Source organism: Physeter macrocephalus, chromosome 14, assembly GCF_002837175.3.
Source record: "Physeter macrocephalus isolate SW-GA chromosome 14, ASM283717v5, whole genome shotgun sequence".
Taxonomy (NCBI): domain Eukaryota; kingdom Metazoa; phylum Chordata; class Mammalia; order Artiodactyla; family Physeteridae; genus Physeter; species Physeter macrocephalus.
The window spans coordinates 112515468-112528071 of NC_041227.1; the positions used below are offsets into that span (position 1 = coordinate 112515468).

The 12604-nt window shown below is 50.0% G+C and overlaps 1 protein-coding gene across 1 annotated transcript; it reads right to left on the bottom strand.

Moving 5' to 3' along the window:
- Positions 1-5076: 5076 nt before the first annotated feature.
- On the bottom strand, positions 5077-12371 carry RSAD1 (radical S-adenosyl methionine domain containing 1). The gene is made up of 10 exons (XM_007103566.2): positions 12333-12371; positions 11421-11786; positions 10893-11026; positions 10572-10776; positions 7790-8155; positions 7541-7604; positions 6972-7119; positions 6706-6760; positions 5884-5987; positions 5077-5748 (listed from the first exon to the last, which is right to left on the bottom strand). Exons 1-10 carry the CDS (start codon positions 12369-12371, stop codon positions 5631-5633), a joined length of 1599 nt encoding a protein of 532 aa, XP_007103628.1. The 3' UTR covers positions 5077-5630.
- Positions 12372-12604: the final 233 nt, after the last annotated feature.

Below are 12604 nucleotides of genomic sequence, written 5' to 3' on the forward strand. Positions count from 1 at the left end.
GTGGAAGTGTAAAAGGGACTATGTTATGGTATTGCTTACATTTATTATTATTACTTTTTACATTAAGAATATATTGATGTATTATTTATACAGCATCTGTTTTGGAGCCTCAGTGAACTCAGCTTGAGTATGAGCCCCATCACCTCCTATCTATGTGACCTGGGGCAGTCAATTTCTCTGTAAAGTGGGCACAATAATAACAGAACTTATTGAGTTGTTGTGGTGCTTAAATGAATTAATGCAGATAAAATGCTTGCCACCATGCCTGGCTGACAGCTATTACCGTACTACATTATGCTATCACACAGGCACTGGTGGTGGCAGAACCAATTAGAAAAACCCAGGACATGTTTTTGAGTTAAAAAAAAAAAAACCAAAACAGGTTGCAAAACTGGCACATGAGTATGAACCCTTTTGTGAAAAATTATTTTATTTCTACATAGATATGTATATCTATGCATCGAGAGATGTCTGGAGGGATGGCTGACCAAATGCCGTAGTGGTAAGTCCTGGATACTAGAAGCTTTGCTTTCTTCTATATGGTTGAAAAAGAGCATTATTATTTTTTGAGCAGGAAAATTAAAAAAAAAAAAAAAAGGAAAAGCCCCTTGGAAAACAATATAACAAGTCTCACCACGAAGCATTAAAGCATCCATACCCTTTGCCCCAACCATCTCACTCTTGGGAATTGACCTGAGGAAATAATTCAAATGAAGGAAGAAGCTATATCCATAAAAACATGCATTACAGCATGATTTATAATAGAGAAACAAGGCAAACCACTTAAGTGCCTTACATTAAGGGTAATACTTATTATTCACCCATTGGAACATTGTGCAACAATTAAAATGAGAAAGATGATGACCATGTAACAACATGGAAAAATGCTTATGACAGACTGAGAAGAAGAAGGAGCAGAATGCAAAATTAGATGTGTCAGGAGCACAACTGGGCAAAAGTCTTGCGTGCATTTGGGTGAGGACTGGAAGGGAGCACGAACAGGTGAATTGGTTGGGGTCACTAACTGTAGATTTTTTTTTCCTTTTTCACTTAGAATTCTGCCTAATGTTTCTATAATGTTCTTCGTACAATCTTAAAAATTGGCTTTAAAAATCCCCTCAGGGATAAGAAGAGAAAGCAGGAAGAGGAAAAGAGGAGGGAGAAGATGTGGATTCTCCCAGAAGCAGGGTCTGGATGAGAAGAGTTCAGAGGCAATCTGAACACATGGGCACAGTCTCAGCTGGATCTTCTACCTGGGTGGCCCCAGAGGCTGCATTCCCTCTGTTCTCTGACTCAAGAGTAATCAGGTGGACCAAAATCGTTGCCTAAGTTAGGGAGACAGTACGTTAGCTGATAATAAAGTGAGGGTTAAGGGCTTCCCTGGTGGAGCAGTGGTTGAGAGTCCACCTGCAGATGCAGGGGACACGGGTTCGTGGCCCGGTCCGGAAAGATCCCTCCCACATGCTGCGGAGCGGCTGGGCCCGTGAGCCATGGCCGCTGAGCCTGCGCATCCGGAGCCTGTGCTCCGGAACGGGAGGGGCCACAGCGGTGAGAGGCCCACGTACCGCAAAATAAATAAATAAATAAATAAATAAATAAATAAATAAAAGTGAGGGTTATCCCACATGCCGCGGAGCAACTAAGCCCGTGTGCCACAACTACTTAGCCTGCGCTCTAAAGCCCATGAGCCACAACTACTGAGCCCACGCGCCACAACTATTGAAGCCCGCGCGCCTAGAGCCCGTGCTCTGCAACAAGAGAGGCCACCGCAATGAGAAGCTCGTGCATCGCAACAAAGAGCAGACCCTGCTCACTGCAACTAGAGAAACCCCGCGGGCAGCAACAAAGACCCAACGCAGCCAAAAATAAATACATAAATAAATCTATTAAAAAAAAAGTGTTCTCCAGATTGAAATCATTTGGAAAAATTGATCATGCTTGCTATTGACGACCAGCGGGCTGGCAAGGGCATGAACTGCCAGGCTTCCTGGAGGGCGGTTTGGCACAGTGTATCCAAACGAAGGAGGTGTGTCTCCTCAGAGTCAGCAACCCCACTCCTTGGGATTTAGCCTAAACCTAAGGAAATGATCAAGCCAGTGCATAAAAATATTTACATAAGATGTTCGTTACAGCGTTTATAAAAAGAAAAAATTAAACCTTCTGTTTCACCAAAAAGGAATTGGTAAACTAAATTTCGGGATCACCATGCAGTGTGGTACACTAGGAAGCTACACTAAAAAAAATTGGATGTAGATACAAATTTGACATGAAAAAATGCCCACCACATCTGAGGTAGAATAAGAAGGCTCCAAAGCAAGATGTGTATTTTCCCCTTTTTGTAAGTGTCTATCTAAAGATGTTCATTTGCATGTAAGAATTCCTAAGATACAGACCAAGATCTAAAAGAAGTTAATCTTTGAGTGGTGGGATTACAAACTGGATCAAGCAGTTTCGTCTCAAGTATATTGTCGCAGTAACAAACAACCCCAAATCTACTGGTTTACAGCAGTGAGTGTTGCCGTCCCACTCCTGCTCCTGTCTCTAGTGGTCGGCCGCTCCTCTGCCCAACGACTTCTTCACTCTAGGACCGAGGTGGACGGAACAGCCTCTATTTGAATCCTGCAGGTCTCTGTGGTGGAGGAAGGAGATGGTGGACCACCCACTGGCTCTTACAATCTGTGCTGGGCAAGTCTTATGGCCCTTCCCAGGTTCAACGGGGCAGGGATATATAACGGTAAACATTTTGAACAATAAAACAAGCTACCACATAAGTTATTTCATCCTTGTCTCAGTCCATTCAGGCTGCTATAACAAAAATACGATAGCCTGCATAGCTTAAAAAACAAACATTTATTTCTCACAGTTCTGAAGGCTGGGAAGTCCAAGATCAAGGTGTCGGGAGATTTGGTGTCTCGTGAGGGCCTGATTCCTGGTTCGTAGCTGTCTGTCTTCCCTCTGTGTCCTCACACGGGAGATGGGGCCAGGGAGTTCTCTGAGGTCTCTTTCATAAGCGTACTAATCCCATTCATGAGGGCTCCATCTTCATGACCTAATCATCTCCCAAAGGCCCCACCTCTGAATACCATCCCCCTAGGGATGAAGCTTCCACACATGAATTCTGGGGGGAACACAAACATTCAGTTTATAGCAATCCTATTACTTAAAGTCCTTTCTTTGCAGAATGCAGCTCTTTCCCAGGAAGTGGATGGTCTCATGGAGATGGGACATGTGGGTTCTGCAGGAGGGAAAATACAGACACCGAGACCAAGCACCAGGCAGAGATGGCAGCTTCAAGCCTGACGCAGAGGGGCCAGAGAGAGGTCAGGATTTTGCTTAATTTAAGAGACAGGTCAATCAACCTGACCCACGGTAAGAATAAAATAACAATGTGACAGAAAGTTCTAGATGTCCAGAAGTATTATGCCAGTTCTCTTACTTACTCCTTATATGACTTAAGTTAGAGGGCCTCTTTGAATGTCCCCATACATAAAATGCAAATTAAAATAGCTGTCCTGCTTACTTTACTGTACTTGATTGGGCATGGGGCGGGGGCGCTCAGTCATCAGTCTTAAAATTGTCAGCACTCTAGGTGGCGAAGGTTTGGGCCTTCAAGCTGTAACCACACACTCACATACATTACACTTCCCCAAATCCTCTCATCACCTCATCATCAGAGTAGCTTGTTCACCGCTCTTATTTGTGTCCGTATGCTTTTCAACAGGACAGGTGAAAAGATGACAACAGAAGTCTCCATATGGAGGAGAACCCCTTTGATGGATGAGCCCAGGAAGGTCTGGACGCAGAGGGAAGGACCTCACTCCACTTGGTCACGTCTGGAATTAGCCTTGTTCCCCTTTTTTCTCCTGATCCCAGCCTCTCAGGATGGAAGATGACAGGGCTTCTCAAACCGGCCTGATCACTAGAGCCACTTAGGAAACATTTAAAAACTAGATTCCTGGGCTCCACCTTCCAGAGACTCTGATTCACCTGGTGAGGGTGGGAGGCTGAGTCACAGAAGGTGACCTGTGCCATCCCCACCTGGCTCCCATCCAGCCCCTCTGCACAGGCGTCGTGTGGTGCCCCAGCAGGGAGGGCCCAGGCATCTCAGGTGGCACGAGCCCTGACAGCTGGGAGAAACCTGAGTGGGCCCAGGTTATCTGATGGTGCACCTGCTGGCCCCGTGCTCACATCTTGAATATCAAGATCAGGGGAAGGCTCGAGAAGAGTCTCCCCAGGCAGCACGGGTCACCCTGCAAGCTGCGCTGGGGCCAAAGGAGGTAGTAAGAAAAAAGCATTTCCCCTTTCCTGCTCCCAGCCCTTCAGAACCAAATGCACTGCAGGCTTCCACAGCCCATCTACACACCTTACTGATAACCCTGGAGTTTATCTCTTCACACATCTATCAACATGGTGGCGAGCTCCTCGAGGGCTGGGACAGGTCTTAATTCCTCTCTGCATGCTGCTCAGAGCCTGGCACACTATTAGTGCTTGCTGAATATTTCATAAATAAAGGAGAGGGAGCTAACACTTACCATGTTACCACAGGTCAAAGAAGGACTGACATTCACACCCACCAGGCACATGGGAAAGGCACGTGCTCACCTCTGAGGGGTGGGGGGAACCCTATCTTTAGTCACCCAGCTAGAGACTGAGCTTAGCATGCCCTGATTTGCAAGGGTACTAAATTACCTTTGACATCAGGGCACCCTTTGCTATGATAAGTTATGGAGCCTCTTCACAGGAAAATGCCTCCCTCCCCACCGCCCCCCAAACCCTGCATAGAGTTTATAGGTTAAGGGTATCAGCCCTTAAAAAAAAGGGGAAAGCTCTTTTTTTAATGGATGCATGCCAGTTAATGAACATAGATGGAACGACAGAGTCAGAAATTAACATATTGCAACCCCCAATCTAATCATTGATTTAGGCAAGGATCATTGATAAATGTTAAAATCACTGGGCAAATGACTGTCAGGAAGGAATCTCAGCCCTAGACTAAGGCTCAAGCCCCCAAATCAGGATCCCACACTCCAGGAAAAAGCCCAGACAAAGGATAAGACCACAGTCAAGGTAGGCTCCAGATGGGTTTATTAAGGCCAGGGGAGAATTACCAGGCTCTGATCTTTCCTGAATTCTCCCCTCCCCTTTCCCTCTTAACTCCCCCCACCTTCACTCTCTCAAGGGAAAAGGCTGCAGTGGGGAGGGGACTGGGGGCCACTCTGGAAGTACTGTGAGGCTCCTGACACCCAAACATATCCTGGCTGCCGAAAGAGAAGAGGCAAGCCTTGCTCTGATCTTTCCCACTGTTCTCAGAGTCCAGCAGGCTGCTGTGCTGGACATAAATGTCCTGTCCTGTACTGCAGGAGCAGGAAGCCTGAGAGCTCTATTTCTCAGAATCTCTCTTGCCAACCAGGATTTGTTTAGAGTCTACTGATGAGAGGCACCCACAGAAACCATTACTCCTTCTCTGGCAGTGGTGGGTACACTTGATGCCAGTTCCCAGACCAGAAATGTCCTCTAATCTGCCTCACTGTAGCCATTCCCCTGGGGATGCCAGGGCTGGGCAGTCACCAGAGCCAGGACAGCACCTGCCAGTGGAGATGGCAGTGTCACTGGGACACAGGAACATGTGGTTATCCTCCTGGCACAGGGGAGGGAGTTCTCTGCTGCCAGGCCTCTTGGAGCCGAGATAGAAGGGTCGGCAACATAGAGTCCAGCACAGCCAGCCCCTCCCAGGAACACCGAAGACCCCTGGAAAAACAAAGAGGCCTGGCTGTGACTGTGCCCTCTTAACAGTTTCAATCATCACCCTCCACCAGTGCAAAGGCCCTGGCACCCACAGGCCCCTCCCTGTCAGTCTTTCTCACCACCCCCCACTCAACACACCTGTGATCCAGCAGCAAGAGGCCCTGCTCCAGCAGCTCCTGCACCTCCTTGTCGGCTACAAACACGTCCCACAAGGTCAGCTGGGGCTCAAACCGCTGCCAGTGCTGGGGAGACCAGAAGGGGCAGAGATGCAGGGACTACAAGGTGGGGAGCTGGCGGGGCTATTCTAGGCCACCTGTCTGGGGGTGCAGTGAGGGATGAGGGGTGGGTCCAGTCCAACACAGGGATCTCAGAAACTGACTGTCATGCACACCAGGACCAGGCCAATGGACCAGCAGGGAGGCGGGCACCTTCAGTCCTATTCCATGTTCAGGCCAAACCCAGCTCCCAGCCAAGCCACGTCTCCCTTGGCTCCTCCCCTCTCCCTGTTCTGGTCAGAGTATGGTCAGCCCCAGCCAGAGCAGATGACTGATCTTTATCTACCGCACTTCCTATCTGAGCTTTCAGCGCTGCTTTAAAAATATTTGAAAACTCCTAATCTAGTCTGTTCCCTTAGATGACTGAGAAAGTTGAAATTCAGAGGTGAACGGATGTGTGCCTAAGGTTGCAGTAGATGGGGACTAGAGCCCAGGTCTCTCTGCAGCCCTCGTCTAGGGTTCTCACCATTGCCCTATGCTGCTCATTGCTCCTGCCCATCAGGCCTCTGCTGGACCAAGGCCCTACCTCTAGCTGCCAGTCCCAGAGGAATGGTAGGTAGGGTGTGTGTGTGTTTGGGTGGGGTGTGTGGGTGTGTGTGTGTGTGTGTAGAAGAGAGAGTGAGACAGAATGATTCTGCGAGGCCTAGGAGGAGAAAGCAGCGTGCCAGACCCCTTGACCTCTTACCTGGTGAGTGATCCCCACATCTGTGCGTAGTCCCATGGCCAAAACTTCCTCCAGACTGAAAGAAAAACCAATAAGCGGTCTTGGAGAGGAGACTTGTGTTTCTCCCATTCTTCACACCCTATGCTGGGATGTGTGTATGGGGGGTTTATGGGGATCACGCGGTACGGGGCGGGGAGGGGGCAGGGCAAGGTGGGAAACAAAGATGTGCAGGTAGGTGGTTCTTGGGGTAGAGGGGAAGCCTGAGGGAAGAGCCCTCAGGTGCTCACAGCGCCAGCTCGCCCAGGGGGATGCGCTTCCGGGTGCCGTGACCAAACAGCATCACCTCCTTCATCCAGTTGTCAGGCTCCAGGGTCTGGATCCGAGCCTCTCGGGTGTGGCCCCCAGCCCCCTGGGGTATAAATCGCCCATGGGCTCCTGACAACATCAACAACCACCCCCACTTTAATAGCAGCTAACACTGGGTGCGTGCCAGATGTTAAATCAGTGGCTCTCAAAGTGTGGCCCCTGGGCCAACAGCATCTCAGATGCCAGAAATGTCAATTCTCAGGCCCTGTCCAATTCCAGAAATTCTAGAATTTGGTTGGGGCCCAGCTGGGTTTTAACAAGCAGTCCAGATAATTCTGATGTACACTAAAGATCAAGAACCACAGTGCCAGGCACTATACCAAGTGCCTCAAAATACATACTTAACAGCTCTACAAAGTAGATAGTATTTTTTGCCACACTTTACATATGAGGAAACAGAGGCTCGGAGAGCTTAATAAGTGGCCCAAGAGCACACAGCCATGACACTGCTCTCCTGAGTCATCCCACCTAAGGTTCACAGGGGACTCACCAGGTCCAACGCCAAGGTACTGACCGCACTGCCAGTAAGTCCAGTTGTGGGTACTAAGCGCCCCCTGTGGGAAGGGAGGGAATAGTCAGTGCAGAGAGAAACGGGTGGGCCTGTCTTTGCTCAGGTAAGGGCACCTGGTTAGAATGTCCCACCATCTCAGGCTTCGGAAGCACCCTTCTCCCCAAAGAGCCACAACTGCCTGGTCACGCCTCAGCCTGCCCACGCCCCACCTTCAGCCACAGGACTTACATTCCGGGCGAAGTTGGAGACCTCATACTGGCGGAAGCCAGCCTCCCGAAGGACTGCCCGTCCCTCCTGGTACATCTCAGCGGCAAGTTCGGGGTCAGGGGCAGGAAGGGAGCCCTGCTGCACCTGGGTGAAGAGGGCGGTGCCCCGCTCCAGGGACAGCTGGTAGAGGGACACATGGTCATCACAGTGGTGCAGCAGTTTCTGCAGCTGCCCAAGCCACGGCCCCACGTGCTGTGCCGGCAGCCCCAGCATCAGGTCCACAGAAACACGCCCCGGGAAGTGGCGCCGGGCCTCCGCCAGCATCTGCAGAGCATCACTGGCCGAGTGTGTCCTCCCCAGCAGCTGGAGCTCAGTGTCATCTAGGGACTGGAGAGAAAGGGTCAGGTGTAAGCACGCAGGCTAGCTCAGAGGGAGACAGAAACACCTGACTGACCTTACTGCAGACACAGATACAGGGGAAAACACAGGACATGGCAGGGGGCTGGAAGGTGGAAGGTCAAGCCAGTAGCAGGGGTACCATTCACTGAAGAGTCACTATGTGCAAAGCATTCCTACGCAGTGTCTAATTTATCCTTATAACCCTCCAACATTAGCTCCATTTTACAGACGACAAAACAAGTTCAGAGATGTTAAGCAGCTTGCCCAAAGTCATACAATGGCGAAGTCAGACCTAGAATTTAGGACCGTCTGACTCCAAAGCCAACCATCCTTTTTTGATTTTACTTTTTATTTTGAAACATTTCGAACCTATAGAAAAGTTGCAAGAAAAGCTCAACAAACACCTTCATCCAGATTCACCAATTAACATTTTGCCACATTTGCTTTGTCTCTCTCTCTCTAAATATACACATATATCACTATTATGTTGAATCATTTGAGGGTAAGTTATAGACCAGGGCTGTCTAAAAGAACTATCTGCGATGATGGAAACGTTCTGTATCTGCATTGTCCAATACAGTAGATACTAATCACATGTGGCTATTTAAATTTTAAGTTAATTAAATTCAAATAATCACATTCTAAGTGCTTCCTAGCATGTGGTCAGTGGCTATTATATTGGTCAGTGCAGACATAGAACATTTTAGTATAATACGGAAGCCACTGGCCACAGGCTAGTGAGCATTTGCAATGTGGTTATTTAAATGTAAAAAACTTAAATACTGTACTCCTGTACCCCTAAATAATTAAATGTGTATTTCCTAAGAACAAGGACATTCTCTTACACAACCACAATCTAATTATAGAGTTCAGGAAATGTAACATTGATACAATCCCATTATCTAAGACACAGTCTTAGTCAAAGTTGGCCAACTGTCCCTAAATGTCTGCTGTAGTAATTTCCTCTTCCCACCCCAATCCAGGATCCAATCAGGGGTCACACATTGCATTCAGTGATCATTGTCTCTTTAGTCTCCTTTAGTTGAGATCCTCATCCTGCCTTTGTCTTTTATGACATTGACATTTTTGAAGAGTACAGGCTAGCTGTTTTAATTTTCTATTTTATTATTACTTTTTAAATTATTTATTTTGGCTGCGCCGGTTCTTAGTTGCGGCACATGGGATCTTTAGTTGTGGCGTACGAACTCTTAGTTGCAGCATGCATGCGCGATCTAGTTCCCCAACCAGGGATTGAACCCGGGACCCCTGCACTGGGAGTGTGGAGTCTTACCCACTGGACCACCAGGGAAGTCCCCAGGATAGTTGTTTTTAAAAATGTCTCTTAGGGAAGGAAAGCTGCATGGCGTGGCCTAAATAAATAAATTAATTTAAATGTCTCTTAATAAGTCCTAGAGCTCTCCTGTACATTACTGTGTTTACAGTTAGCAATACTGTACTGTACACTAAAAAACTGTTAGGATGGTACTTCGATCTCATGTTACCTGTTCTTATGACACACACACAAAGTCTCTTAATTTAGGTGTTTCCTCACAATTAGATTCAAGATATGTAAGCATTTGGGGCCAGAGTATCTCAGAAATGGCGTATCCCTCTCAATATGTCTCATCAGGACAAAGCCCTGTCCCCAAACTCTATGGTAAATGGTACATGTATTTGAAGGAGGGAGACAATACCGGCTATGGAAATATCACGGGCCAACCTGCGAGGAACATGTTTCTTCCCCCACTTAAAAACCTTCAGTGACTCCCTTGTCACCACTAAGCGAAACCCCAAACTTCCTAGTATGGTGCTGAAGACTTCTGGGCCCTAGCTTGCAGCCTTGTCCCCAGCCTCTCCAGTCACAAGGAATGGCTCACAGGTCCCCCAAAACATGCAAGCTCTTCCAAATGCTGTGTCTTTTCCTCCCACACCCTCATCTCTGGTGGACTCCTCTTCCTCATTCAAACATCATGTCCTTCAGGAAGGTTTCTATGATCTTGTCAGACTGAGATGGCCTTCAGGCTGTACTGTGAGAGCATTTTGTAGAGACCCCCTTTATAAGCAGACTTTATCATGCTGCAGCGATCTGACCACCTGTCGGCCTCCTCCTGGGTCTCCAATCACATAACAAATCTTTTTCAAGCACCTACTATGTGCCAGGCACATAGTGCTTGGAACACTGTGATGAACACAAAGGCATACACGATCCCTGCCTCACAGGGCTTGTGCTCTACCACAGAAACAGACAGCTAAGTACTTACAAAAGTGTCACCATACAGTTTTTAGTGCCTACAGGTTCCTGGCACCCAGAAAGAGCTCAATAAATGTTTGCCCAATGAATGAACGTGATCACCCAGGAGAGACATCCTGGGTGCCCTAGGATGAGGTGCGTGAGATGGGTTACCTGGAGGCCAATGGACAACCTGTTGACTCCTGCTGCCCGGAATGCTGCCAGCCTGGAGCTTGGGGCCGAAGTGGGGTTGGCCTCCAATGTGACTTCAGAGTCTGCAGGCAGGTGAGTTGCCTGGGCCACTGCCTCCAGGACAGCTGCCACAGTGTGGGGGCTGGCCAGACTGGGGGTACCCCCACCAAAGAACACAGACTCCACTCTAGGGAAAGAGGATGGAGAAGATGAGACGTGGGGGAGCCCTACGGGATGCCTGCACCTGTCCTATGCATCGGCCGCGTAATTCCCAAGACCCCGCCTACAGCCCCCAGTACCCACCGCCGCACCCCACTGAGTTGCAGCAGCGTCTGAGCCTCGGTCACCAGACAGCGTCTCATGGCAGCCTCATCCACGCCGCGGGGGATGTACTTGTTGAAGTTGCAGTAACTGCAGCGCTTCTCGCAGTAGGGCCACTGGGGGCAGGGGGCGTGTGAACAGGACGAGAGAGAGATGACCCCGGGCTGCCCTGGCCACTTCCAGGGTTCAGTCGCACACATCCCCATCCCCACTCCTAGGTCAGTCAACAGTGGCTACCGCATCTAAGCCACGCAACTCCCCAAGGGGATTAGTAAGCCCACTTCAATAGGAGAAAATTGAGGTTCAGAAGGGAAATCACTTGGTCAAGGTCAACGAGATGGTGAGCACCAGAGACTTCAGGTCTCCGGACCAAGACATTTCCCTGCCAGGGAAAGGGTCCCAGACCTCGTCTGGGAGTGGGGAAAGACGGCAGGTGGGCTCGCAGCGCGACAAGCGCCTCCTCGCCTCCTGCCCTCCGCGCCCGAGCCTCTGCCTCCCCTCCCCACTCACGTGGACGTAAAGTGCTGCGCGCTGGCTCCCGGGCGTAGGACCCCGGGGTCCTCCCGCGTCCTCCGCGAGGCGGCGCTTCTGGGCCATCTTGGCGGCCTTCACCCAGCCGCGGGCCCGAACACCGGGGAATGCCGTGCCGCCCGCTGTGGTGGGGCGGCCCGGTGCGCGGGCCAAGACCCGAGATGGAGACGAACCCAGGGCAAAGCGTCCGGTGTGCGCAGAGCCGGGCCGGGTGGGCCGCCCGGGCGGGAGGAAGGGGGCTGCGTGGCCGCGCCCTGCGTCGGAGCGTCGCCGGGAGGGCTCCGGGCCGCAGCGCCACCTGCTGGGCACCGGTGCGCTCACCGCAGCCGCCCGGCCGTCCTTTCTCTGGCGGCGGGAGGGGTGGGGGGAGATCCGCAGCTTTTGGCACCCCGTCGAGGGCGAGTTCCTGGATCAATCCAGGAACTCTTAGTTCGTTCAATGGGTTCCTTCACATTTTATGTGCTTCGTTCAGAGCTGGGCGCTGGGGACATCCAGATGCATAAGACCAGGGCACAGTACAGGTGCATGAGACAGGACGTAAACCAACAAGAGACAATAGGCAACCGATTTTAATTCAGCACTTGCTGGATACCAGGCCCGTGTGCTCCGTGCCGCGAGGCGGGTCTGTTACAAGGGATGTGGAATCAGTGGGGTAGGACAGGGCATTTGGACTGAATGTTGCAAGAGCAGAAAATCCCAGGGGTATGGGCTTGGCCAGGAGAGTAGGCTGTCATCTCCTGGGTCAGGCCAAGCCCAGGCACCTGCTGTGAGGAGAGTCAGAGATGCTGTATGTGGGACAGACAGGGTTCAGGTGAAGAACTGTCCCAGAAAGTGGAAGGATCATGGGCTTTGGAGTCAGTCAGCTGGGTTCCCTAATTCCAGTTGTGTGACCTTGCGCAAGTCACTGAACTTCTTGAGTTTCAGTTTCATAGTTTGTGAAATGGGGCTAATGCCTGCTTGACGGTGTCACTGGGAAAATTTCAACAGGAAATGTATATGGATGCACCTGTATGTGTATAGTGCCTGGCACTCAGAATACCCTAAATTTATGTTCATTTTCTAAAAAGTAAAGAGGAGGCTGCTGCTGCTGGGGGCAGACACTGGGAGATAAGGCTTGCAAGCAGAAGGAACTTTTCTTTCTGTCTCTGTGAAATGGAAATCTC